Source organism: Neurospora hispaniola (genome assembly GCF_033458365.1).
Source record: "Neurospora hispaniola strain FGSC 10403 chromosome Unknown B0T23scaffold_5, whole genome shotgun sequence".
NCBI classification, from domain to species: Eukaryota; Fungi; Ascomycota; class Sordariomycetes; order Sordariales; family Sordariaceae; genus Neurospora; species Neurospora hispaniola.
In genome coordinates this window covers 3,434,204-3,460,751 of record NW_026944410.1, presented here as the reverse complement: position 1 = coordinate 3,460,751, position 26,548 = coordinate 3,434,204, and the positions used below count along the sequence as shown (strand labels likewise).

Here is a 26,548-nt window from a genome sequence, read left to right as displayed (position 1 = left end):
GCCGACTGGAAGCTTGACATGGCCTGCGCTGACGAGTTCACATCCAGCTCCGCGCCCGTGTAGGGTTCATGAAAATCGGAATGAGGATGTTGACTTATCGACAAGAGGTGGTCCAAGGCCGCATGAAGTCGGATGGCATTGAACCTGCAAGATACGAGTTGGGAACGGAGTTCATCTGTTGTTGTTGCGGACACTGCAGGGAAGAAAATGTAAGCCTAAACTGAAGCTGAAGGACACTGGGACACTTTCAATTTGGAGGCTGCCTGGATTTGGACCAATATCTCTGCCCGGTCGGTGCCTTGCGCCTTCCCTCAAGACTGCCAACTTCAGGGTGATTCGGTGAGAATTAGGTAATGATTACATCCGGGGAAGGAACAGATGACCGGACTCAATACTGAGGTGGTGGACAGTACTTAGGTAGGTTGCCGCCTTCTATATGTTCGTGGTGTGTTTGTCGGTGTGGCCTCTTCTCGTTCCCTGACTCCGCTGCTAGTAGTGTTTTACATGCGGACGGCAATGGATGAGGTGCGACGTCAATGATGTGCGACAAAAAAGGCATTTGACGAGATGGTGGCGTAGCGGAATGACGGCTATTGTCAACATCCTTGGTCCAAAATGCGGAGATCTGGCGGTGATGGTGATCCATGTCTTTGGCGGTTTGGATGAAACATTGAAACACGGCAGCAGGGCTGTGGGGGACAAGAGCCCCAGGGTCGTGTTGAGTCGCGTGAGACGGATCACATGGGCTACAGGTTAATCACAGCCATGGTGGGTTTGGACTGTGTCTGCCAGCAATGAGAATGGATATTTTGTAGTGCACCCCTTGTTATCGGCCGCTCTTACCCCTGTCCAGGGAAGGGCACGGCTACCCCTCAGGATCCCCTGCCCTATTCTTGCCATGTGCTCACTTTCAGGCGCTCCTCTGAGCTAAGCGGATATCATGTGCTGTTACCGCGCCCAGCCATCACTAACAGCAACAGCCTTAATATTACAAGCCAAGGCATTAGTACAACCTGCTTGAACCAACAGTGATGGCGAAATGCAAAACAAGGGAAGCGAGGTCAGGAGCCCACCACAGCGGCTGGCAGCCCAACTGGAGCCGTTGCCATGGCCTGCGCCTCCACTTTGGCTTCCAAATGGCGATACAAGTTCCAATCATCCACTGCAACTATACCATAGTCCCCGACTTGTCAGCGAGAGACACCACCAACGACGGGACATCCGTCCTCAACGCAGTTCCATCAACAAACACAACTTACCTCCCGCCTTCTCAAAAGCTTGTTTCTAGACAAGACACCTACTACTGTCTGCTATTATATCTTCATGCGCCGCCCTGATTGAGACGGCCTGCAACATCAGTCGTCGCCAGCATCTTGAAGGGCTTTTTGTCATCCCGTCAAACCGATTCACTATCTCTTTATTTGAAGCGACCAAGACCCTGTCGCCAAACGCCCCCGGCCCGGTCTAGACGTAGCTTCCGCCATCTACGCGCCCTCGAATCTCCCATCTCTGCCCAACATCTGCTAGAGGTGCCGACCCGACAACACAAGCCATCCCGCCTGACGTGATCTCCTTTTTGCGACACGACCATTTGCCCTGAACACCACAAGCTCTATCACATCCATCAGACAGCAAGGCAGCGCAGCACATGATGAATGTCCCGGGTCCCGGCCGCCCCATGCAGCGACGCCCCCCCGCCCCGGGCACCGAACCCGGTGGTGGTGGTGGTGGTGGTGGTGGTGGTGGTGGTGGCCCGCCCCCCAACATGCCGGCCCGCTCGATATCGCCTGCCGTTGGGATGGGAGGACATATGGGTCCCCAAGCTGGCATGTCGAGGTCTTCAGCTGGCTCAAGTCGCTCAGTTCAAGGTCCCGGCGGCGGTCCCGGCGGCGGTGGGAGCACAAGGCGAAACAATGTGAGTAATCATGTTGTTACCATCGGCCTGTTTTGCGGCCCCCCCCCCCCCCCCCCCCCTTCTCTCGAGTCTTTCCATCTACATGCGCGCGTCATGATACCTCTCTCCTCTCCTCTGTTCCAATCCTCCTCTGCCGTTTGCCAGCTCGCCGCTAACCATGGCATCTGACAACAGTCATCTGGCGGCTCGTCGTCCGTCCCACTATCGCAAATCGAAAGGAGCGTCACACATCTACTTGTGGCCACCAAGCAACTGCTCGAAACCCTGACACAATGGTCCCGTGGAAATGCAACCGATACCCAGGTCTCCGACGTCTACGTACGGCTGGGCTACGAGTTTAATATGGCCTGCCGAGCCTTTACTGCCATCAATGTCGATATTGACGACTTGGGCAACGTGCCCGAGATGCTGCGCACTATCCTGGAGGCCACTCTAAGTCAAGAAGCCAGCGCTGAAAGTCTCGAGAAATACCTGCCAAAGATACGTGATATTATCATAAATCTGCTGCATGGTTTAAAAAGAAAACAGCAAAAGCTAAGGCATCGCCAGCAACGGGATAGAGAGCCGAGTATCGCAGGAGACGATGGAGGCTATGGTCCAAGTCGCGGACCTGGGCCCAGTAGCAGTGGCGTGCCCACCAGAACTACGAGTACTAGTACCATGGCTAGTGTTAATTCTGGGCTCACCAACATGTTGAACGAAGGGCTGGAGAGCAATGGCTACCGACCGGACTCTCTCAGGGATGATTCTCGGAATTCTGGTCCCACAACGGCATCACCCACCAGACGTTTTCCCACGCAACGGGACCAATCTCGCGGCTCTGTCACCTCTGACCAGTCCAGCCTGTCGAGCAACACGATGCAAAACATACCCGTTCTGGCGCCTTACCCAGGTGAAGAGACAATTCCAACGGGCCCACCGGCACCCCCGGAAATCAGCGTCGACAACTTCCCTCCGCCGCCGCCGCCGCCCAAGGAATCGGGACAGAGCGCCTTGGCGGCCCTCCAAAAAGGAGGTAATCTGGAAAGACGAGCTTCCCGCAGATATGATGCATACCAGATTTCCAAGTACCTTGGCACTATGGTCCCACCCCAGACAACGCCGATACCTGATAGGAACCGGGGCGATTTCAGAGAGTCGCTCCGGGCGATGCAATCAAGGGGAAACCCCCGCCACAGCCGCAATATTTCGAGCCAGTCCCAACGTACCATTGGCCTCGATTCCTCTCCCGTTCGAGTTCCCAGCCGGGTTCCTGAAGAGCCTGAAACCGCCGATTCGTATACATTCAGCAAGGCCGACAACTTGAATGTCCAGGCGCCAGATGACAAGTATCCTACTCCAAGCGCTACTCTTAATGGCCCGCTCGCAGATCCTATCCCGATGGTGGATGAGGTAGACTCGTCTAAGCCCGCTGCTACGAGGCCTGCTCCTGCGCCTGCCGCTCCTCAGCATCAACACAAGCCGTCCATTCGCGCCCCGACGCCCGATAAACAACCGCCTAGCTCGTTTATGCTTGAGAACTCGCCCCCCGCAACCAAGGAATTGACCCTCTTCCTGCAGTACAAGTCCAAGGTCAAGAAGTTCGTGCTCCCTGAGGGCTACGATAATCTGTCTATCGCTCGTCTTCAACTGGCCTTTATCGAGAAGTTCTCGTGGAACACACAGCAGAATGGAGCGGATCTACCGGAAATTTACATTCAAGACCCCGTCTCCGGTGTCCGCCATGAGCTCGAGGATCTGTCAGATATCAAGGACCGTACAGTACTTGTGTTGAATGTAGAGGCTTTGGACGAAGTCAAGAAGCATATTGACAAGAGCATTGGGTCCCTCAAGACCATTATCCAGCAGGTTAAACAAAATGTCGACGATCAAAACGCCACCATTCAACGTGTGTCGGAGCGCCAACAGGAGACCGCCAAGGATCTCGCTCGCATTGCCGCCACGCCACCTCCCACTATCATCGCACCGAGTGGTATGGACTCGATGGCTTCGCCACGTTCTTCGTCTTCCTCTGTCGCGGGTGCTGCTGCCCTTGCCGGTCCCTCGTCCAAGAAGCTCAGCCCAAGCCAGCTTACCGAGATCCAATCCCTTCGTCGCGACCTCGCCGTTCTTCGCCAGACCTACTCCAACTTCCAGTCCGAAGTCCAAGGGTCCATGACTGCTCTTCGCAACAAGGCCAACAATGTCAAGACCGCCGCCGCCAAGTTGTCCGTTCCCGATGGGGAAGGCGACTCGGGTCGCGCTTACGTCACCAAGGGTCGTAAACTGCTCAATGCCGATAGTGACTGGCTTGTCAACAAGGTAGACGACCTGCAAGATCTCATTGAGGACCTCCGCAAGGACGTTGTCCACCGCGGCGTCCGCCCACGCCCCAACCAGCTCGAGTCCGTCACCAAGGACATCACCACGCTCACCAAGGAGCTCAAGAAGATGGAAGAGTTTATGAAGAAGGAGAAACCCATCTGGACCAAGATCTGGGAAAAGGAGCTCGAAGAGGTCTGCCAAGGTCGCGACGAGTTGCGCCTCATGGAAGATCTGATGATCGACTTGCGCGACGACTTGGAGAAGGCCAGCGAAACCTTTGCGCTTGTCGAGCAGGCAACCAAGGAGCAGATGAAAGAGGGCGGACAGGGCAATACGGTTAACGGCTCAGTGTCCAACGGCCCCACGCCCTTTGGCGCCTTTAGTCGCGGGCTGAAGAGCATCTCGGAGAAGGTGACGCATGCGGATCCTAGCGAGGCCAAGGAGGGCGTTCTGGGCGAGGTGCGCGCCTTGCAGCCGAATCATCAGAGCCGATTGGAGGCAATTGAGAGGGCGGAGAAGCTGAGGCAGAAGGAGTTGCAGACCAGGATGGTCAACCCGCTTACGAAGGAGCTGGCCTCTTTTGTGGAGGAGGGGAAGCTGAAGAAGAGTGGTGGTGTCGAGGAGGTGGAGAGGGCGCGGAAGGCCAAGGATGATCAGATCAGACGGGAGGTGTGGGAGCGCATGAATGGCCTTATTGCGGAGAATGATGATGGTGAGGACGAGGAGGATGACGAAGAAGAGGAGGAGGAAGAGGAGGAAGAGGAGGGAGAGGAGGAGGAGGAGGAGGAGGAAGGAGAGGACCAGGAAGAAGGAGAAGAGGGCGAGGAAAAAGCGAGTGGCTCTGCTAGGGAGTCTGTCGATGGAGAGGAGGATAAGGAGGAGGCGAAGGAGAAGAACAAGGAGAACGTCAAGGTTGAAGAGAAGTTAGATGCGGATGAGGGCGAGAAGGAAAGCAAGGTGAAGGCCGAAGCCGCGAAAGAGCCTGGTGCAACTGCTTGAGGAGAACCAGTTTACCGGGGTCTGAGTACGTGGTGATGTCCGCGCGTACACAAGTGGTGGGTGAAGTAAGGGCTGTTGGAAATAACAATACATCAGTACATATCATTTCCTGTCCACGGGCTCGATGAAGGTTTGAGTAGTCTACAAGAGAAGAGAGAGAGAGAGCGTCAGGAGGCATGGAAATCTTATACCCCCCCCTTTTTTGGTCTAAACAATCATGTTTGACTTTTGTTGTAGTAACCAATTGAATAGTTTAGGTACCCAAGTCCGATGTATTCTGGTGTCATCATTTCTGAACTGGTGATTATATTTCACCGGATAATACAAACCTCATATTCGCAATATAACTCGGGAAACTATCATGGCCTCTCCTCCGGCTGTTTTTCGACCATACATATACGTAGTAGACCTACGTCCCAATTCCAGACAACTGGATGTGTATTCCCTCAAGTCTAAACCCAACTACCCAAGTTACTGTGTAAAAAAGACGGGCACCCGCCTGCTCCCATTTATGGCCTGTTCCTTTCCCTTCCCCTTCCCTTCCCCTTCGTTCCGACATTCTGCCTGGAAGCCCCAGAGGGGGGCATTAGCTTTCCGGCACCTCACTTCCCTTCCAGTCTTCCAGTTCCCGTTCCTGCCCCCCCTCGAGGCCCCTTGACGGGTATTTCCCCGCACCGCGGCACCAGCCGCACCACATCCGACAGCCCACAGCGCTTTCCTCGGGAACTAGGGAGTAGGGACTACCTAGGTAGGGACTAGGACTGGGGAAGGGTGAGACATGCATTGCATACCTACATGCATGCATGCGTAGGTAGGCTGGACTAGACTTCTGCTAGACTAAATCAACTAATTGACCCCTCTTTTCTTTCTTGGAAGTTGTCGTTCGTTCGTTCGTTCTTCGACCATTCACGACGACATCTTGGTGCGGTGTTCGAATCCGTGTGGAAACACAAGCGACGACGCAACAGACAACCGACGGCACTCGACGGTAAGTAACGAGGTGGTCAACGAGCTAAGTTAATACTCCCTCTTACTCGTCGGGTCGGTATGGAGTTGGGATTACCTGTGTCATTGGCATGGTAGATGGAGTATGGTTATATCGATGGGGTTGTGGTTGCCGGTGACCGACGGGTTCGATGGCGGGTGACTAGCGGGAGGAGGTGGGAGGTGTGAAAGATCTGCAAGCAAGTGTGTGACGGGCGAGGGCACGTATACATTAGGCTGTGTGTGTTTCGTTTCTTTCTCTCAGCCGGGAGACGGCAGATGGGAGACGGCAGAAGTTGGGGTTATAAAGACTGTTGAACCTCCTTACCTCTACTTCAATTACTGACTGTTCAGCAGCAGGATCTCATCAGGCCGGCACTTACTCGCCTTACCTTTGATAAGTACCACACACCAAAAAGCAGTACTCAACAAACACTCATTCACCATGGCACCCACCTACAACTTAGAAACCACCATCCAAAAGGCCATCGACGACGGAATCGTCCCCGGTGTAGTCCTCTACGCCCGCAACAAAGATGGTCCGTCCTTTCTTCCTCTCTTCTCTTGCTTCCCTTTCCTTCGTTCACCGTCACCGTCCGCGACTCATTCTAACCAACACCTCGACAGGAACCCTCAACTACTCCCACGCCGCCGGCTATGCCTCCCTCTGCCCTTCCAATCCGCGCCCCATGACAACGCACACCATCCTCGCCCTAGCTTCCATGACCAAACTCCTTACCTCCATCTCCATCCTCCAACTTCTCGACTCTCCCTCCTACCGTGACTCATTTCCCCTAGGCCTCGACACTCCCGTCACCGACCCCTCCTACCCTAAAACTTACCTCCCCGACCTTGCTTCGTTGCCTATTTTGTCTCCAACAACCACCGACCCCTTCGCCACCCGCTCCCGCACAAAGCATATAACAGCCAGACACCTGCTCACCCACTCCTCCGGGTGCGGGTACACCTTCCTCCACCCCTCCCTGATCGCCTGGAATGAATGGAAGCTAAAGCAGCAAGGCAAGACCCCCCATTTGCCGATAGCAACGGCCTTTGCGCAGACGGTTCCCGAACAGTTTTCCTGTCCGCTTTTGTTTGAACCGGGCGAAGGGTGGGCGTACGGGTGCGGGATAGATTGGGTCGGGTGGATGCTCGAAAAAGTGAGTGGTATGAGTTTGGATGATTGGCTGCAAGAGAATTTGGTGAAGAAGTTGGGATTGGAAAAGGGCAAGGTGACGTTCTATCCCGAGAGGGTGTGGCCGACTGAGGGGGAAGAGGGGAAGAGGGAACGAGTGGCGGAGATGGGGAAGAGGGAGGAAGGGAATGGGGTGGGGACGGCGGGAGGTGGAGGATATGCAAGAAAGACCAAACACGTTGACTCGCCGCAGCTGATGAAGCCGGCTGATCGAGGGGCGTTTGGTGGGCAGGGAGGGTTTGCGGATTTGGGGGCGTTTTGTGAGGTGGTGCATTCATTGCTGGTGGATGATGAACGACTCTTGAAGAAGGAGACGGCGCAGCTGCTTTTTGAGGGGCAGTTGAAGGAGGAAAAAGCGAAGCAAGCTATAAATGAGGGTATGAAGACGCCTGAGTGGGTGGTGGGTTATGTGGAGGTGCCAGCCGAGGCAAAGGGGTTGGTATATGATTGGAGTGCGGGTGGACTGCACGTTGTTGAACCGGGGAAGGCAGACCAAAGTGGGAGGTGGAGGAGGAAGGGGTATCTGGGGTGGGGAGGGGTATTCAACTTGAATTGGGTAAGTCTGGAGTTTTCGTTTGTTTTCTTGATTTGAACCATGACGAAGAGAAGTATTCGCTAACCTTGATATGTAAACACAGTTCGTCGATCGAGAGGCCGGTGTTTGTGGAGTGTTTGGGGCGCAGACTTTGGACCCGTGTGACCCCTTGATTGAACCCTTGATCAAGGATTTCGAGAAGGAGATCTATGAGAAGCATGGCGTGAAGTGATCAAGATAAGAACAAGAGTACTTGCTGAGTACCTTGGGGCAGCCAGGGCGTCCAGTTGTCAGATAGTGAAATGTAGCAGTTTCTGATGGAATAACAGGAAGGTTATGATAAGATGGTGGTGGAGATGTGACTGTGGTGTTATTTGAATTGATGGGTGTTGAATATCCCAGGGATGATCTCCATCATTCAAACAGAAGCGGTATCCATTCTCGCCGCGGCCCGCTCCGTCCCGTCCTGGGTCGCTGCAAGGGGTAGGTAGGTTTTATGCGGAGTCGAGCAGTTAGGTAGGTCGGAGAAAAAGACAGAGCTCAGCACTGACTGCATAAGCGATAATTAATCCGGCCTCGTAGGACAGATTTTCATGGGATGGCGGTCCGAGAAAAGGAAATCTCACATAATGAGCGGTGAAGGACCAGGAGAAAGTTGCCAGAGGTACGTCTGCGATGGCTGCCACTAGAAAAACCATTACGATCCTTAGCAGGATGCTTGGGAGACACTCAGCAGTTTTCCCCGAAACAGAAACTCTCAGCCTATTCCATACTATCATTTCGACAGCGCGACCCGAGAAAAATGCAGACACCGGGGTTTCTAGGTGGCCGCCTAAAATCTAATCCAGTTGGGATAGCTCCAATCACGAGTCACGATAGCCAACCGCACAATTCACCACCATCCCCTACAATTCTGTATCGGTTTCTTGAGCTTAAGCCAGACAATTGACCTTCAAATGGAGCACTGCGTTCACTGGAATAGTACAAGCATGTGGCAATCAATACCTGAAACCGGCGAACTAGCTCTCGGCTGCGACCACGTCGAGGTTTGGGTACGACGCGCCCCCCAACCCGTGTGTTACATCGGCTACCTATCATTCAAAAGGTAGCGTCAAATGATCTTTCTTTCGCCGGCTCTTGTTGAAGAGGGAAGGATTCTCACGCTTAAACCCCCGCTCAATCGTTTTTTTTTCTATTTCCCTCTCCTTCTCCTCATCCTCGTCGTTCAAAGCTGCTGTTTGCATGGTTTCCGAAGGTGGTTGAACCTTCAAGTCTACTACGACCTAGATACAATGCACTTTACCACTTTACTACGCCCGAAACGTCGAGTGAATGGGGCAGCGAGGGATGCCACTGGCCCTCCTGCCCTGTGTTACAATGAGTGCAGTATGTCTTTCTAGGGCTTTCTGCTCTTTGAATTGGTTCTAGTGGTGCTGTTACTAGCTGGAACTAGGCAACGCGTATATTGAAGCACAAGAAGTTGGGAAAAGTCCTAAAATATGTTCGAAGGATGGTAGCTTCATGCGCTCCTACAATAACTGCTATTCCTGCGCTCTCGCTTTATCTGAGGATCCTAGGGAAGCTGTTCATGCTTATCTTGATCCCAAAATTTCTCCGTACATTTTGTATTGCTAAGAACCAAAATCCATCGACCCAACCTGGTACACATCGACGACAACATGGGCAATAGCCACGTATGTGATCGACCATGGACCTACAACAATCGTAACCGTGTTGGTTGACACCACGGTTCTTCGTTCCGACTGGACAGGCTTCCAGACTACTACATCCTTGCCACCTTCAACAACAAAAGGTATGACCTTGCGAGAGTCCAGTAATGACAGCATATATGCCACCATGCCTAGCGGATGTATCCATTTCTTTTGAAGCAAATAGCAACCAACGCACTGACATCTCCGCCTCTTCATCACAGCAAGTCCATCATTCCAAGCCGGCACCATCACCTCCGCCTCTCAACCCCTAACTACCACCAATTTGACTCCCGACGAATCCAGCACCAGAGGGGCAAGAACACACGGCTCAAGCTCTTGGGTATGTCATCGCACTAGCAATCGTCGGGCTGGGAATCCTTCTCTACTTGTACAGAAAGGGAAAACTCCGCTTCATCAATAAGATGAAGTTGGGCATGGCGTCAGCAGCACACTCACGTTCACACGAGCTCGACGGCGATTTCGCTTGGCGAACTGGAGATAAACCGGAGTTGCACGGGGGAAATATTCTTGAGGCCGCTGCTGCTACGATACCGGCAAAAGAGCTGCCCACGCAATCCAGCGAGCCGAAGGAACTTGATTCGAATGTTGAGCCGGTTGAGTTGCCTGCTGAGGTTCATGATGGTGGACGCACAACTAGAAATTTGTCGGAGGATGGGCATGGAAGTGGAAAAGAAGCAAAGGGTGAACGTCATTGATGGTTCAAATACACCAACCAGGCTGTGATGACGGAGCCCAACTCAAATCCGCCCTACTCTCGTGCAAACTGACGGCAGTTGAGCTCATCGTGGAACTTGTGGAGCTTATCGCGTGCTTGCATGAAGCCCACCCCTACAAAAACACCGAAACCTGGCGGTTTGTCACTTGTCAGACACTCCCAGAGTCATCCTTCAAAGCAGGTAACTTTACCCATGATGGGTTCGTGGCCAGGACAGAAGACCTGACACTTCCAGTTCTGCGGGTTTTGTAGACGACCCAGACTTTTCGGCCCATGAACAGATCCAGGATGAAGGCCAATACGGCGGCCCATCTTTGGTTGGAGTTCAAGGATAAGAGTGCTCTGAACATGATGGGTTGAGACGCTGATGGGCACCATAACGCGTGATAGATGCTCCAAAGCCTGAGACTCTAAATGAATTATGCGAGTTGGGTGGTCTGGGAGTAATGATGAAGAAGAAGCTGTGCTAAGAAAGAGGAGTATCCCAACTCCAACCGCCTCCAGAATAAAGGAGGCTTACATCATCACGTTGTATAAACTTGTGAGGAATGGTGACCACATGCGAATGGCAAGCTCAACCGCGGCAGTAGACGAATGAGAAACTTGTCAGCAGCGGCAGATAAGGCTAAAAACACGGTGAGCCCTCGTCGACGAGGAGCTCCGGGAGTCTGGGGTGTGATATAATGCGAAGAAAGAGATGTAACCGGAAGAGGTGTTGGCTGATGGCAGCATCAGACTGTTTTCTTTACTTTTGGACATCAGCATTCTAAGGCTTCCATACCGAGCCAGGAGGTTGAGATAAGGTTTGGTGCGGCCGTCTCGACTTTCAAGCCACACAAAGCCACGAATGGGCGCACGAGTCGTGCAACATGGGAGAAAGCTATGATGGGAAAAAGCCATGTGATAGAAAAACGCCATGTGATGGAAGATTTGGCGGAACCTTCGGTGAGTCTTGAGCTCCGCTTGACCCCAGATGGGGTCCTCGGGACGGGTCAACGGGAGAGGGTCTGGGGACTTGGGGGAGGAGCTGGAGACATTGTCATTCCCTTGCCCCGCAAGGCGCGAAGAGCTCGAGTCAGGTCGAGCATGACAAGCTTCGCGGGTCCAGGGGGGGGGGGGGGGGTTGCCATGGGGATATCAAGGTGTTACATCAGTTGGAACTGAACCTGGAGAATAGGAGGAAGGATTGGAAAGATTTGTAGGTGATTTGGGATTATTCGCGTAGTATTCATGACCGCCAGTGCTGCCTTGCCATCGCGCTTCAACATCATGGCGACAATGATTTGAGGTTTGCGGACAAGCCGGGATGGATTGGAGTCCCGTCATGCCTGTGCTCTGCTCGAGTCAGTGGACCTGTCAACAAGGTAAGTGACAGCAACATGCGCGGGGAGGGCTTGTCATTGTGAGTGTGGCAAGCGGGGCCCCCAGACGTCATTGTCAACATTGCAATGTTTACCGCGACCCGGTGTACGTTGTAGAGTCGAAGGATTTGATGTTTCTGTTTGTAACCAACTCCCATAATTTCATCCCAAAGCTGCTGACGGATGGAGACTGACACAGTTTGGCCGAGGATAGGCGCACGAAGCACGGGCCCTGCACCAGCCGCGTGCAACTGCCGCGAGCTGGCAAAGAGCTGCTAGGTAGGTAAGGTAGGTAGGAGCTGGCTGTGCGGGCGGCAGAGCTCTCTGTCATCGGCCACCGCCTCGGCACCCAGCACGTCTCCAAAAAAACAACGGCAAAGCTGTTAGTGATTGGCTCAGGTAGGGCCGACGATGTTATCAGCGAGTCCATAATGGATCCCAATCGGTCCTAATCAGTCCTAATCAGGGCCCGTAGCGCAACAGCAGCAGAACTCGAAGGGGGGAGCTAGGTCCAGTCCCCTCGTCGGGCGGGAAGAACTTGGCAGGTGTTGCATCGTCATTTTCACAGTCCCTGAAATCGCTGCAAAATATTCCTTCTCCCAACATCATCACCAACCCACCTCATCCTCTACCGTATCCCATCCGCCGCATCCTCACCATGTTCAAGCTCGGCCGCAACCGCGCATTGGCTTCTGCCTTTGCTGCCACCTCCAGGGTTCGTCGCCGCCCCCCTCAGCCAGCCGTGATGTTGTTCTATGCACCGTCGCATCGCATCGCATCCAAAACAAAGCAACAAGCAAGCTGACAACATCTTCCAAACACACAGGCTCCCCTCGCCTCCAGACTCCCCAGCGTTTCCCAACAACAAAGGAGAGCCCTCAGCATTCACGAATACCTCTCTGCTGATCTCCTCCGTCAGGTCAGTACACACCCCCAGAGCTCTGGTGCCCATAGAATTGGCTTATCTCTCTCTCTCTCTCTACCTCTGCGTACCTACCCCGCCCCGCCCCGTCGCTATCTGACTCCATCGATCGGTCCCGATTTCTAACGCGACACCACACATAACAGTATGGCATCGGTGTTCCCAAGGGTGATGTCGCCAGGACCGGCGCCGAGGCCGAGGCCATCGCCAAGCAGATTGGCGGCGAGGACATGGTCATCAAGGCCCAGGTTCTTGCTGGTGGCCGTGGAAAGGGTACCTTCGACAACGGCCTCAAGGGCGGTGTTCGCGTCATCTACTCCCCCACCGAGGCCAAGATGTTCGCCGAGCAGATGATCGGCCACAAGCTCATCACCAAGCAGACGGGCGCCCAGGGCCGTCTCTGCAGCGCCGTCTACATTTGCGAGCGCAAGTTCGCCCGCCGCGAGTTCTACCTCGCCGTCCTCATGGACCGTGCCTCTCAGGGCCCCGTCATTGTTTCGTCGTCCCAGGGTGGCATGGACATTGAGGGCGTCGCCAAGGAGAACCCCGAAGCCATCCACACCACCTACATCGACATCAACGTCGGTGTCACCGATGAGATGGCCCGCGACATCGCCACCAAGCTCGGCTTCAGCGAGCAGTGCGTCGAGGAGGCCAAGGACACCATCCAGAAGCTCTACAAGATCTTCTGCGAGAAGGATGCCACCCAGATCGAGATCAACCCTCTTTCCGAGACCTCTGACCACAAGGTCATGGCCATGGACGCCAAGTTCGGCTTCGATGACAACGCTGATTTCAGGCAACCCGACGTCTTCAAGCTCCGCGACACCACCCAGGAGGATCCCGATGAGGTTCGCGCCGCCCAGGCCGGCCTTAACTTCATCAAGCTCGATGGTGACATTGGCTGCCTTGTCAACGGTGCCGGTCTCGCCATGGCTACCATGGACATTATCAAGCTGAACGGTGGCCAGCCCGCCAACTTCCTTGACGTCGGTGGTGGTGCTACCCCCGCGGCCATTAGGGAGGCCTTCGAGCTCATCACCAGCGACCCCAAGGTTACCGCCATCTTTGTCAACATTTTCGGTGGTATCGTCCGCTGCGACGCCATCGCCCACGGTCTCATCAACACGGTCAAGTCTCTGGACCTCAAGATCCCCATCATTGCCCGTCTCCAGGGTACCAACATGGAGGCTGCCCGCCAGCTCATCAACGACTCTGGCATGAAGATCTTCTCCATCGATGATCTCCAGAGCGCTGCTGAGAAGTCTGTCCAGCTCTCCAAGGTCGTCAAGATGGGTAAGTTCATTTTTCCCCCCCCCTTCGACTTGGCAAAGTAGAGCATGTGTGTGCTAACTCTTTTATTTTCCCAGCTCGTGACATTGATGTCGGCGTTGAGTTCACCCTTGGTATTTAAGCGAATCTCGGTCTTTGGGAATTATAGACAGGCGGGTGGTTACGGCTGACATGGATATTTCTAGCTTGATTTAGACTCTTACTATCTCTCTCTCAGCGTATGTGTGTGTGTGTGTATGTGTGGTTGGCAGGCATGATTGAAGGTTCTTTTTTTTTTCCCCGTCTCTTTTCCTGTGTACCTAATTGTTAGACGATGCACTGCACCGAGCCCTTTGATGTTGTTGTTGGTTTCTTCGGTTGCATGCATCGTCTAGTCGACAAAAAGTTCTCCGTGGTGTGTTGCATGTCGAGGGAAAAAGTGGAAGGGCCGAGCTGTCATTGTCATTGGGACCTGGGAAGATACCTCTCATTACAATACTGATGATACCATATCTTTGCTTGGCTTATACCGTGTCAAAATGCCTTCAACGCAACCAGATCTACGGATGACTGGGTATGCTAAGTGGTCGATACATCATGTCCACACACACTTTGACATTGCTCAAGACACGATAATACTTCTGCTCTTCCCCCCTCACACGTGAGTTCGTGATTGAAGCCAACACGAAGCTCTCCTCCACGCACTTCATCTTGCGCTCTTCATTGGTCAGACAATAATAGTTAGTGCTATTTGATCTCCATACTTGTATGTGTCACTGCTGCTGTGGGTCTTATGGGTGTATAAGTGGGGAATCGCGGTTTGACGCGTCCCCGGCCCAACGTCAAACGATCTTCCAAGTTCTATCATCTCATCCACTTATTCCTTTCTCTTGGTTTTCATTTTCTTGCTCAGCATCTACCTCTTTTACTCAACTCGGTGATGAAAAATCTGGCTTCTCTCCAAACAGTATGTCCAAGATCGATCGCTCTGAATGTTGCCGCGCCTTTGAACAAGAAAAGGGGGGTTACTGATCAACCAACCCCTTGGTCAAACAAATGCCGACGGAAATATGTGGTCAAATCCAGAGAGGCGCATATCGAGCCTAATTGATAGCCTTCCGTCAACTGGCAAGCTGGAACGCTAAAATCTATGGGTAGTACGATGGGGCCCGCTGAATTGTTGTATCATCTTTGTCTTCGATATGGTTGCAGTGTGCTATCGATACCTCTAGGTATGCAAGGTACGCCCCTCCTGATGTTTGCGTGTTTCCTCCGCCTCATGGCAATTGGTCTGAGCCCACGAACAGCCGACCAGGATCAGAATGGCGTTCGTCTGAATGTTTGCCCAAGTGCACCACCACCGAGTCTCAGACCCCTGTTCGACCACAATGAGTTTGCCAAACACCCTATGATTCTCCCTTGGAAACGATATGACATGCATTTGTGGAGATTGATATTACATGTCAGGACTCTGGACGAACATGAACAGTGATGAAGAACAAGCGGCCAGACGCCTCCTTTCGCTGGAAGCAGCATATCAGTGGCGGTTGGGATGGAAGACCTGGTTTTGTGGTAAATAGTTGGTGGCTAGGAGTCTTCGGTGCTATCGCCATACGGCAGGCACTACGACACCATTGTTCTAGGGATTGGGGAAACATATACCGTGGTGTGAAAGAGAGGGAGGATAGGTTTGTACATCGTGAACCCGTCCTTCTGTATTCTCAAACATTCTGTTGCTAGTTCCCGTCGTTTTTGACACAAGAACTAACTCCATGATGCTCATGTCCGAATACCTACCCTCTCCTCAGTATTGGCAAAGGCTTGCTCCCACTCTCATCCTTCGACATTTGGACGGATCATCAAGATGCGAGTTTTATCAGCACATGATATCAACAACCAACTCAGCAACCCATTCAAACGCGCCACATCCTTCCCTCGGCAATGCTCTGATTCCTGCCGTAAGCCGAATCTTTCATCCAACTGAATTTATACTACCGCAATCCAACCTATGATAAAGAGCTCTTACTATCGTCTGGACCGTAGACTAACAGAGGGAACGTCAACAGGCAATGCCCAACTAGAATGCCAACGAAACCCACTGTCCCCCGCCCTCTGCGGTCCAGGGAGCAGCTTTCTCCAGCAATATAACCAATGTCAGTCATGCATCGAAAACAACAGCAGCAATCCGGAGCTGGTCAAGGCAAGTCTGGCGATGAGGTTCATGAAGTGTACCGGGTATTGCAAGTTACAAGCAAGCACCAGTGCGCCTTCGTCAGCAACTCAAACGAAAATTCCCACTACCGGACAAGATGGAGACCTGTTTACGACAGCAACAACGAAGACTTCCAGCACTTCTTCCACTGCTGCTATACAAACAATAATAACCACGAGTTTAAATGTGGCCTACAAAGCGGAGACAACCACTTCCACGATACCTGCAACATCAAAGCCGACAGCATCCCCGACAACAAGTAACCCACCCACCTTACCCAAACCTTCAACTTCCGCTCACCCATCATCACCCACCCTCCCCTCTTCTTCTTCTTCTTTCTCCTCCTCATTGTTAGCATCAACCTCCACATCCCTCAGCACCATCCTCGACACCACCACACAAACCCAGACATCATCACTCACCTCCCCCACGGACGACAAAAGTCTTATAAATTCCACTTTACTACCTCTACAACCAAGCGCCGATACCAGCAATAACACCAGCACCAGCATCAAAACCGCACCCTGGGTCTGGGTCATCGTCGGCATAACCATCACCGTCGTCTTCCTCCTTTCCAGCGGGAGTTTCTTCTTTTTTTATAAAAAGGGGAGATCGAAACGGGGCTTGAACAGACATGAGGGAATGAAAGGAATGGTGGAGTTGAAGGAGACGACGGTGGGGAACCATGGGTTTGTTGATGGGTGGAGTGATGCTTGTTTTAGGACGGGGACCGGGAGGGCTGGGATAATGAGGGGGGTGCCAGATGAAGCGGGTGGACCTGGTAGTAACGTGATGGAATTGGAAGGCAGTGGCAGTGGCAGTGGCAGTGGCAGTGGTGGAGGGAGGGGTGTTGGGGGAATAGGAACTACTAAGGGGAATGGGAATGGGAATGTACCGCCGGTTGAGATGAGTTCTTGTGGGAATGGGTTTGCGGAGTTGCCTACGGAGTTTAATCGGAGGGAGGAGGGAGGAGGAGGTGGTGAAGTGAGGAAGGTGGGTGAGGAAGACTTGTGAGGAAGGACCGATGCTACATTGAGTTGTGCCGGGTGGTACGAGCGAACTGCATCCATGCGAAAATGCTCGAATGTGGATGCTACTTCCGTTTTGATACTGAGGTTCAAATCAGTTGCTGTGGCGGGATCCCGAATTCCAGTCATCAGCAAGTCATACGTATGGGAAAGAGCTACCCGAGAAGTGGGAACGGAAGAAAGAAATGGAGCTAGTATTGGAGATGAAAATAAACGAGTGTGAAAACAAGGAATACCCGCCCCTACCAAATTATGTTTGAGGATACCTACGCGTGCGATGAGTAATGCTGCCTCTGCCATCCATCCGTGAAGACGACTCCTTGGAAACTGAAGGAAATCTTCCGACAATAAAAGGAAGAAAAACTCACTGAAAAGGACAAGAAAACAAAAAGGAGAAGAGAACACGAGATGACAGAAATTTAAATGACCTTGCCACTGGCTGCAGTGTTGGATGTCTGTGATCCAGTGTCATCTGCAGTAACCTACCTAGGTTAAGAGTCGAGAGTACCTTGCCTTCCTTCCTTCCTCCCTTCCCTCCTTCCCTCCTTCCCTCCCAACACTAACAAAAAACCCTCCAACTCCGTCCCACGGAGGGGCATGTGCATCCTCCCCTTCCTCGTCAAAATCAACACACGCCCCCCCCCCACAGAGCCACCACAGCCTTTTGCACATTATCATCCACTCACCCCGGCCCGTTGTAAAAGATGACAGCGGCACAAGGGATGTCCAGTGTCCTGCTAGACTGCGGCTGACAGCTGGTGCCAGCTTGGATGGTCATGACTGTGTTGATATGGTTGTGTTGGTGCAGTTGGTGCAGTTGGGGAGTTGGGGGAGTTGTAGAGGTAGATGAGGGGGGTGGTTGCGGTAGATGAGGGAGGTGGCAGTGGTGAGGAAGGGATGTGGGCGGTGGTGTGTGGTAGACGAGTCATCGTGTGTGGTTTTTTTTTTCTTCTTGAGAAACTTTTGGTAAAGTCGAGACAAACGAGACAGCGGTATCTGGGCTCTGGGGTGAAGTAAGTATTCGTCGTGATTTTATTCCATCCAGTTTTCTTCTTCTCTAGATGGGTTCCAAGTTGAGAATCGCGATGAGATGACTACAGTAGTCTGATCGTGGCTGCTACTGAGTCCGAGGGGCCTCGGTCTGGTTTCAGCTCGCCTCAACATACTAGGCGTTTCATTTTCCAACACTCTGGTGAGATACCTGCATATTAAAGGACATTATGATTCGTCTTATATTGAGTGCTTACATACCGCAATGGCCCAGTTGGGAAAGACAGCTGTTGAGGACATTGACCCACAGTTCGAGTTGCAGCAGCTAGGAACGAATGGGTTGGAAGGGTGTAGAGGGTTGAGATGGGGAAATACATGTCGGGATGGATGTGTATGTAACAGAGACGCAAGAATGACGGACATGATGTTTTGTGGATTCACCAAGTGGCAAGTATTGTATTATCTTTATAGCAAAAGAGGGGGGGAATTGTCTGAAGCTAGCTATTGTCTGGAAAAAGCAATTGACGAGGAAGAAGACAAGGAAAAAAAAAAGAAACAGAGAAACAGGGGAGAAGGAAAGAGAAAGAACATGTGAGAAAAACTGGACTTCATCCTCAGCTCACCTTCATGGTGTCGAAACCTGAAGTAGTCCATCATGTCTAGTGAGGAAAGGAGAAAACAAGAAAACTTTAGGCCATACAACTAGTATTCTTCCAACATGCATCGAAATCTCCCAAAGATGCTCCAACACTCGACCCTTTAATTAACCCCAGAGACACTTGTTGCCAAGCTTAGGATCTACACCATCTTACCCACAACTCCAACCCTGGTTGTAACTTGAAGTTAATGTACGGCTCAGAGGCCGCTAATTGAAGTATGAAAAAAGACACCCGGCGATCGACCGTCGTAAATTCTTTCGAAAGTGAATTGAGCTCGGTCAGTGTAGGTTTCACCAACTCTTTTGCACCCAAAATCGCAGAGTGGCAAGCCAGGGACCTGGGCACTTCCCCGCCACTCCACATACCCAATACCAGCAGTATCCTCTTACCATCAATGTTCAAGATAAATAATAGACTGTGTGAGGGGGTCTCGGATGGCTGCCAGCCGTGGTTTGTCCACCTATTGCTCCAACGATCCGCCTCGTAAGCGTCGACCTTTGTGGCTTTGGGAGCCGTCGCAGTTCTAAGGATGACGAACCGATGTGGCTGTCTTGACAGGGGAGGACATATCATCTCCACATCGAATTTCGAATTGTCCTGCCCAGGCCATGGTGGCTCTTTCCGGAAGGCCATCTCCAAAACAAACAATGTTGACCAATCAAGAAGAACCAACAGAGAGAAATAAGATATCGCTAGCATGATAACAGGCCATATCATTCTTCAAGTACCTGAACGCCTGTTATGAGAGACTAGATACCAGAGAGTTAAAAAAAAAACCAGTATAAAGAAGGGCGCGGAGAAAAATTGATTCGTCCTTCACCCTTCAAAATTGGTACAACAGTCAAGCTCGCCAAAAGCTAGCAAGCCCGAGCTACCGCCATGCCCGTCGTTATTGAGCCGGACTCTGACCCCCAAAGCGGCAAGAACCACGACTGGGCTACGTCGTCGCCCTCAAACCTACTCTACCACACCTCGGCCAACCACTCCCACTATCCCACTCTACACTCATCGTTCAGCTCTCAGCACGATCCTAGCGGTTCCACGAACTCCCCCTTCTCCAATTGTGGGCAACAAGAATGGCTTCGTCCATACCGTCATCCGCGCCCGGTAGCACGACCTGCACCTAAGGATCCGGCCCGACGATGTGTGGCTCGCCATTCTCACCCAGTTTAGTTTCTTCACCAACAGGAACGCCGAGGCGCTCCGTCATCTCTTCGTTTCCCATCATGGTCAGCAGGAGGTCGTTGTCGATGTCGATGCCCCCTCGGTCGGGGCTGTAACCTGGTAAGTGACACTGTCTATGCCTACCACCGTATCCATCACTAATAGCAAACAATAGGCAATCGGGCTGAGGACGCGCTGGAACAAGATCTCTTCTTGCAGTGTCCATCCACAGGTAAACCAAGCGTAGAGGTAGTCTCTCCATTCGTCTCGTGGTGCTGCCAGTGTTTGATATTAATATGGGCGCCTGTTATCGACTCGTTGATATCTTGACCAAGACTCTTTGTTGAATGGATTCATTCCAGATGCTGATGCCTGGAAGCTCTGCTTGGGCGTCAATTACGAGCAGCAGCTACTATTGTGAATATTGAGAGACCTCAGCCATAAGCTGGAGCTGGGCGGCTTTGTCATTTTCGTCGTCCTGGATGATGCAGAAAGCGTGTCCACCCAGTGGTAGCGGATGCCCATGTCAGAAGGTAAATTTGATCGCAGCTAACATTGTCTGCAGTCCTAGCACTCGTTGAATATCAGCTAACTGTAGCCGATCAAGATTGTCGTGCTTCCAGGGTACTTTTGTGGCCGTTGGCTCCCCATTCGGTACATAGCTGAGAGTTACATGCTATATATCCCCAAGACGGTGCTTCGTGAACTCAGCAACTACTCAAGTACTCGTATCAATAAGGCAAGCGGTAGAAGCCGTTCTGTTCTGGCTCCTATACAGAGAATAAGCGTCCTTCGTGGTCTACCGAACAAGTACGTAGCCAGCGCCGCGGCAGGTCAGGGGCAATGTTGGCTGGCCTCTCGCGCGCCCACCAAAGAGGCTGCGTGGTATGTGGACGCTGGCATCGCCGAAATTCACGTCCTCTGCCGGATCCAGAGTCTGAAGGCAGTCGAAAAACGTAAGACTCGGCTGCCGCGTAAAGGCAGTCACTGGTACGTTCCACGTCAAGGTGCGACGGGGAGAGACAAACTAGACCTCACCGCTTTTGCTTCGCGGCCTCTTTATATCGTGTCGTTGTTGCCAGCGCATCTAGACACCTCGATCGCAGGTCCATCAACCAACCTCCTCAAAATCGTGGTGGTCGTATCCAGTCCATATATTCTAGGCAAGGTTAAAGTGGTTTAACACAAGGGACAACTGACTGCAGAGCGGTCTATGTGCGACTTGGCTTTTCGAGCTTTTGGTCTAACTTGAAGCCCGGCCTCGATAACATACTGATTGACGCCTCTTTGGGGTCCATATGGAAAGGAGTACATACTCCTCCAGGAGATCTTTTCCTTTGGTCAAAGCCTGTAAGCCTTCAATTCAAGGGTAAGGAGGCGCATCGGTTCGAAGTCGATGGATGGCTGCGCAGTATGTAGTGTAGTCGCAGAGCTCGCCCGCGTCCGGACACATTATCGGATCTTCGGCGCCGTAGCAGGGGAGTATGTACAATTCTGGGGCTTTCGCTTGTTAGCCCGGCTTTTTTTTTTTTTTTTTTTTTTTTTTTTTTTTTTTTTTTTTTTGGCGGTGTACGCAGCATCGTTTGTGGCGATGTCCATCTTGGATGATACTGAACAGACTCGTCTCCAGATCGATTTCCAAAAAAATGACCGGGAATAGAACATCATGCCATGATGCCGTTTGTGCCGTTAATGATGTCTGAAGTGGAAGTCAGACGTGAGGTGAGGTCTTGTGCGACTTGGTTACTCCCGGCCAGCCCCGTTGTTGTCTCTCATTCCAACACAACACTCTTTCCAAAGAAGTTGAGACTTCCCTTCTTCCATGCCGTCCAATCCGGTTCGATGGAATCTTTGCCGCGCAACACCCGCGTTGTGGTGTAGTGTACACTACAAACCCAGACTGCCGGATATTGCTTCTTTTTCATCCTCGGTTGTCTGGGAAATGGATCCCTTCCTTGCAGCCCTGGAAGCATTTGGACGTGGAGGGAGGAAGGTCTTCGGGCAATTACGTGCATCCTTTCGAAAGAGTTCCCACTTTAAGTCGTCACAACCGTGGCTGTGATTGGTTGATGGCGGCCCATGGACTCCTTCCCCTTTTGCCGGTCACCGAACTGCCCCCCCAGAACGGTCCCCCAAAGAGCGCCGGGATACCGGAGCATGGCATGGGTGAAAGGGAGAGATGCCCCATAAAAAAAGAACCACCCCCGCTATAATGGATCTGATGCTAAAACACGCAACCCCGCCATTTATATCTCGATCTTCAATTTCCCAAGCACATGCTATTCCTGCTGCCACCTATTGACTTGTATGTATGTAGGTAGTCTCGGGTGTCAGGATCAAGTGCCGGATCGCCGACCACCGCTGAGGGATATTTGGACTGCCTAAAATACATCGATGTGTTCTGGTAAAGGGTCAGACACGGACACACCAACCCGCCTCCAGCGCGCCGTCTGTCTGACTGACCATCTTCGGTGGAGTCTCAATTCATCAGTACAAACAGCACTGGTCAGGAGAACAAGACAAGGAACAAGAGACTAGAACAAAGAAACGGCATGTTGTCTACAGTATCGAGATGTCCAACACATGCTACATAGTAGATGCCAGCCAAGTGGGATATTGCCCGAGGGCCACACGGAAAGACTCCATCCAACCTACCATATGTACCCCATCCGATTCCCCATCAGTTTCCCCGTTCTTATTCATTCACAAGGAAGGCCAAACAAGTCCCCGGACCCGGCATGTATGTACATATGGATTAGACGGACCCTCCCATCATCATATGCTCCATTCGGGTCTTGGTGATGATGTAGAGAGGTATCCATCCCCCGCCCGTGTTGGCAGCCCTTGTTGCTTGTGGACACTCAAACCACCCAGAGCCAAGGGAGGCTGTGGGAAGGCTTTTGAGATGTTGGACGATGCTCGAGTCGCGTGCATGCATGGGTTAAGTTGTTGGGTTTGGAGAATCAAGAAATCCCTATAAGACAGGGCGTTTTCCCGGTCACCCGGTAGTATTCTTATTGTTGTTTCTTTTCCTTTTCCTTTCTTCCTTTCTTCCCTACCTACCATCCATCTTCGACATCTTCGACATCAACACCACCGAGGTGCCACCACCAACATCAACAACAACAACCACATTTGTCCAAAGCGGAGGGCATATTAACAACACCGTCCAATCATTATTATACTACCTACCTACCTACACACCCCTAAATACAAACACAATGGCTCCCATCAAGCCCCACTGGGTCCAGCCCTCCCACCCGGACCGTCTTCACCTCATCGTCAACGAGGCCGAGTTCACGTCCAAGAGCATCTCCAAGATTGCTCTGCCGCCCTTTGCGCTGTTCGCCAAGCTCGAGTTCCCCCCCTGCACGCCAGCCGACAAGCCGACGTATGCTACCGTCCAGTGTGGCCGTGACAAGCACCTGGATCTCAACAGCGACTTGCTGTACATCAACCACTCTTGCGAGCCGTCTCTTGTATGTGTAATGTTCCTGACTGCCCTTCTCCTCTCTGTTAAAACAACTGAACTCTCTGTGGGAGTACTAGTCAGTAACACAAGGTTGTTAACGAAATGTTGAAAAAAAAAATAGATCTTTGACACGGGTAACATGAACGTCATCGCCGGCCCGAAAGGGATTCAAATCGGCGAGGAATTGACTGTATTTCCCCCCTCCCCTCCTTCCCCTTCCTTCCTTTCCTTTCCCCCGGCAACAAGCAGACTAATACCCACCCCAACAACAAAGTTCTTCTACCCCTCAACCGAATGGACCATGGCCCAGCCCTTCGACTGTCTCTGCGCCAAACCCACCTGCCGCGGCCGCATCTCCGGCGCCCGCGACATGACCGACGCCCAACTTTCGGGTGCCTGGCTAAACGGCCACATCCGCGACCTTCTCGAAGAACAACGTGGTCCCACCACTACCTTTTCCTCTTCCTCTTCTATCCCTACCGCCACTACTGCCAATGCTTCCACCACCACCACCACAGCTTCTTCTTCATCATCCCTCAACGGCAGCAACTCCGCCACTTACACCATCCCCGAAAAGAACTCCTCTGAAAAAAACGGCTTCCACAAAGTCGGAGAGTTGGACCAAATTGCGCAGAGCCTTCGAGATGCATTGACGCATGCCGAAAAGGTGGTGGAAGCCGCGAGGAATGCGCTGATGAGCTATGTCGGGGCTGTCAATGATGCTGCTACTGCTGCTAACAATGGGGCGGCGAAGAAAAAGGAGGAGGAAGAGGAAGAAGAAAGTCCCGAGGGGGCGCGGAGACGGGGACCGACGAGTAGGGAGCTTAGTGGAGAGATGGGGGGTGATACGATGGAGGTTTTGGCTTAGGGGAGTGGGGGGGGGGGGGGGGGGGGGGGGGGGGGGGGAGGGGGAGGCATGTCGCTGAATACTTATACTCCTAAAGGGGAAGAAGGGGATATGAAGCACATGCCTACCTACCTGTGTTGATGGTGGAGGAGGGCTGCTACGGTCTCTTTTTCTTTTTTTGGATATGGGAGGAAAACAAAAGAAAAGAGACATGAGCGGCCTGAGGAATCTGCCGTCCTGTCGTTACTGGTTGTTTTGAATTTATATAAAACCTTGGAAACAGACAAAAACCAGTATTGGATATGATAGCCAAATACGCATTGTACATGGCGAAAGAGTGAAAAGGGGGTGAAGAAAAGGGGTGAGAAGATATCATGGATATAGAAATACATATTGTTGTACAGTAACAATGCTTGCCTTTTGTCTTTGGCACCGTGGGACCACACTTCTCGCCCTGAGAAGGTCCTTCATTATCGTCCTCATCCTCATCATGCATCCCAAAACACACCAACCCCAGGTTTCCCATTCCCAATGCCATCAAATGTCCCTCATAAACCCAGTTGCCAGCATCACCTCACCTCACCTCACCACCTGCTTCATCAGCCTGCCTTGCCGTAAAAGCCGGACATGTTCCTCCTTCCCCTTCCCTCGCCCCCTTCATCCCACCCAACAACCAATCCGTCAACCCAACCACCGTCGCACCCACCCCCTTTTCAACCTCCCCATCCTGCTGCGCATGCTCAATCGTATGACTCAATATTCTCCCCTCCCCATCAAACTCAAAGATGAACAGCCCCGTGAACTCTGACTTCTTGCTGTTATCCCTGCCCGCGGACGGTTCCGCATCGCCCACCGGCGCTTTATACTCCGTCGCCGTTCCCTTGTCCGCTGTTTCCCTGACCCCCTTCGTGTCACTTCCTGCCTCGCTGCTGCCATTGATAAAACTCAAGCCCCAATTCTTGGCGTTGCCGATGGTCCGCCAGCGCACAATCAGTTGCTCGGGATAGGCGCCGATGCGCCGGTTTTGCGACGGGGGTTTGTAAAGGGGGCGGTCGACCATGCGTTCGGACAGGATTTCGAGGCGGACGTTGCCGATGATCGGAAGGCGGTTCCAGGCCAAGGGGGCGGTCCATAGGGCGGCAATGTAGGCGACGCGGCCCCTGACGGTCGGGAGGTGCGGGTGGGTGGAGGGGAAGAGGTGGAGGGAGATTTGGGGGGAGAGGATGGAGGTGGGTAAGGGGGACTGGAGGATGGTTGGGAGGTGGGCTTGGAGGATTCGGAGGGCTGGTTGACGGAGAGGATGGTGTTAGTTTGTTCGTTGGTGAAGATGATGGAGGGATGAAGGGGCTTCGCACTTTTGCCTAGCTTGACTTTGCGCTCGTCTGGGGGCTTGTTCAGCCCGCCGGGGCCATCTGGAGGTCGGATCTCATCGCTGCTGGATTCTGATTTCGCGGGGGTTTGAATATTGTTGTTGGGGTTGAACCAGGTTTCGGGGAGGTTGCGCGGTTTTGTTTCTGGGAGGGTGGATGTTGAGCGCTTGTTGATAGTGGTGTTTGCGGATGACGATGATGCGCCACTAACTTTTGTTGTTGATGATTTGGGTGGCGGCGGCTGTGATGAGGTCGGTTGCGAATGTGTTGGAGGCTGGTTTGAGAGAAAGTAGGATCGGCATTGGGCTGGTTGTTGTTGTTTGCCCACCACGCCACCAGCAGCTATTCGTATCCTCGTGGGCGCCGACATGGTGCAGTGGGTGTTTAGACACTTTGGTGGTCGGGTACCTGGGCCGACACGAGTGGACTCGCAACGTGGGCTGTCGGAACACGCCGCGCTGAGATGGACAGTGTAAGTAGTGTATAGTATGGGGTGTGTTGTATAGGGCTGGGATCGATGCAAGATAAGGCCGGGTTGAATGCCATTTGCAAGACTGTGAAAACGCCAAGTGGTTGACTTGTCTCTCTGACGAAGAGTGCCGCACACCGGGTGGAATGATGTCAGTGACGGATTGGCTCGGATGGTTGACCACACAGCTGATAAGAGGGTCGGGCGTCTTAGTATCGGAGTATTGTACAGTACTGTGTGTCGGTATGGTAATCGGGTGGATCAGCTTCCATTTGCTCACCGGGTCTCCCCACGGACAGGGATTCCGACAGCGACGTTTTGTGGGGTTGGATCTTGATCATCAATACTCTATCCATGGACATAGCGATTGTGGTGTAGGTCAGGAGTCTTTGAGAGCAACAT

General features: G+C 52.5%; 10 protein-coding genes across 10 annotated transcripts; 7 read left to right on the top strand and 3 right to left on the bottom strand.

Annotated features, from left to right (window-relative positions):
* Window positions 1-948: 948 nt before the first annotated feature.
* On the bottom strand, window positions 949-1,554 carry B0T23DRAFT_405805 (uncharacterized protein; the record flags this gene model as incomplete). Its single annotated transcript, XM_062839048.1, has 4 exons — window positions 949-981; window positions 1,074-1,168; window positions 1,345-1,381; window positions 1,489-1,554. The coding sequence occupies 4 exons, from the start codon at window positions 1,552-1,554 to the stop codon at window positions 949-951; spliced, it is 231 nt and encodes a 76-aa protein (XP_062692245.1).
* B0T23DRAFT_421383 (AIP3-domain-containing protein) lies at window positions 1,184-5,558 on the top strand. The gene is made up of 2 exons (XM_062839764.1): window positions 1,184-1,915; window positions 2,090-5,558. The coding sequence occupies exons 1-2, from the start codon at window positions 1,649-1,651 to the stop codon at window positions 5,216-5,218; spliced, it is 3,396 nt and encodes a 1,131-aa protein (XP_062692244.1). The 5' UTR covers window positions 1,184-1,648; the 3' UTR covers window positions 5,219-5,558.
* A 1,089-nt stretch (window positions 5,559-6,647) lies between these two features.
* Window positions 6,648-8,164, top strand: B0T23DRAFT_360997 (beta-lactamase/transpeptidase-like protein; the record flags this gene model as incomplete). Its single annotated transcript, XM_062836272.1, has 3 exons — window positions 6,648-6,741; window positions 6,830-7,953; window positions 8,051-8,164. The coding sequence occupies 3 exons, from the start codon at window positions 6,648-6,650 to the stop codon at window positions 8,162-8,164; spliced, it is 1,332 nt and encodes a 443-aa protein (XP_062692243.1).
* Window positions 8,165-9,448: 1,284 nt separating this feature from the next.
* B0T23DRAFT_413652 (uncharacterized protein) lies at window positions 9,449-11,872 on the top strand. The gene is made up of 6 exons (XM_062839533.1): window positions 9,449-9,802; window positions 10,092-10,346; window positions 10,397-10,561; window positions 10,642-10,703; window positions 11,143-11,454; window positions 11,622-11,872. Exons 1-6 carry the CDS (start codon window positions 9,748-9,750, stop codon window positions 11,784-11,786), a joined length of 1,014 nt encoding a protein of 337 aa, XP_062692242.1. The 5' UTR covers window positions 9,449-9,747; the 3' UTR covers window positions 11,787-11,872.
* A 34-nt stretch (window positions 11,873-11,906) lies between these two features.
* Window positions 11,907-14,077, top strand: B0T23DRAFT_444274 (ATP-grasp domain-containing protein; the record flags this gene model as incomplete). Its single annotated transcript, XM_062840892.1, has 4 exons — window positions 11,907-12,456; window positions 12,568-12,660; window positions 12,810-13,959; window positions 14,034-14,077. The coding sequence occupies exons 1-4, from the start codon at window positions 12,400-12,402 to the stop codon at window positions 14,075-14,077; spliced, it is 1,344 nt and encodes a 447-aa protein (XP_062692241.1). The 5' UTR covers window positions 11,907-12,399.
* Window positions 14,078-15,818: 1,741 nt separating this feature from the next.
* On the top strand, window positions 15,819-17,466 carry B0T23DRAFT_444272 (uncharacterized protein; the record flags this gene model as incomplete). Its single annotated transcript, XM_062840891.1, has 2 exons — window positions 15,819-15,893; window positions 15,989-17,466. The coding sequence occupies 2 exons, from the start codon at window positions 15,819-15,821 to the stop codon at window positions 17,159-17,161; spliced, it is 1,248 nt and encodes a 415-aa protein (XP_062692240.1). The 3' UTR covers window positions 17,162-17,466.
* A 1,392-nt stretch (window positions 17,467-18,858) lies between these two features.
* On the bottom strand, window positions 18,859-19,207 carry B0T23DRAFT_383061 (uncharacterized protein). Its single transcript, XM_062837381.1, has one exon. The coding sequence runs from the start codon at window positions 19,185-19,187 to the stop codon at window positions 18,957-18,959; it is 231 nt and encodes a 76-aa protein (XP_062692239.1). The 5' UTR covers window positions 19,188-19,207; the 3' UTR covers window positions 18,859-18,956.
* Window positions 19,208-19,420: 213 nt separating this feature from the next.
* B0T23DRAFT_444266 (uncharacterized protein) lies at window positions 19,421-20,176 on the top strand (the record flags this gene model as incomplete). The annotated part of the gene is made up of 3 exons (XM_062840890.1): window positions 19,421-19,931; window positions 19,993-20,108; window positions 20,164-20,176. Exons 1-3 carry the CDS (start codon window positions 19,704-19,706, stop codon window positions 20,174-20,176), a joined length of 357 nt encoding a protein of 118 aa, XP_062692238.1. The 5' UTR covers window positions 19,421-19,703.
* Window positions 20,177-23,089: 2,913 nt separating this feature from the next.
* Window positions 23,090-24,330, top strand: B0T23DRAFT_175668 (uncharacterized protein; the record flags this gene model as incomplete). The annotated part of the gene is made up of 2 exons (XM_062832991.1): window positions 23,090-23,467; window positions 23,582-24,330. Exons 1-2 carry the CDS (start codon window positions 23,210-23,212, stop codon window positions 24,326-24,328), a joined length of 1,005 nt encoding a protein of 334 aa, XP_062692237.1. The 5' UTR covers window positions 23,090-23,209.
* A 460-nt stretch (window positions 24,331-24,790) lies between these two features.
* B0T23DRAFT_175658 (uncharacterized protein) lies at window positions 24,791-26,135 on the bottom strand. The gene is made up of 3 exons (XM_062832990.1): window positions 25,889-26,135; window positions 25,663-25,821; window positions 24,791-25,591 (listed from the first exon to the last, which is right to left on the bottom strand). Exons 1-3 carry the CDS (start codon window positions 25,977-25,979, stop codon window positions 24,882-24,884), a joined length of 960 nt encoding a protein of 319 aa, XP_062692236.1. The 5' UTR covers window positions 25,980-26,135; the 3' UTR covers window positions 24,791-24,881.
* Between the last annotated feature and the right edge of the window lie 413 nt (window positions 26,136-26,548).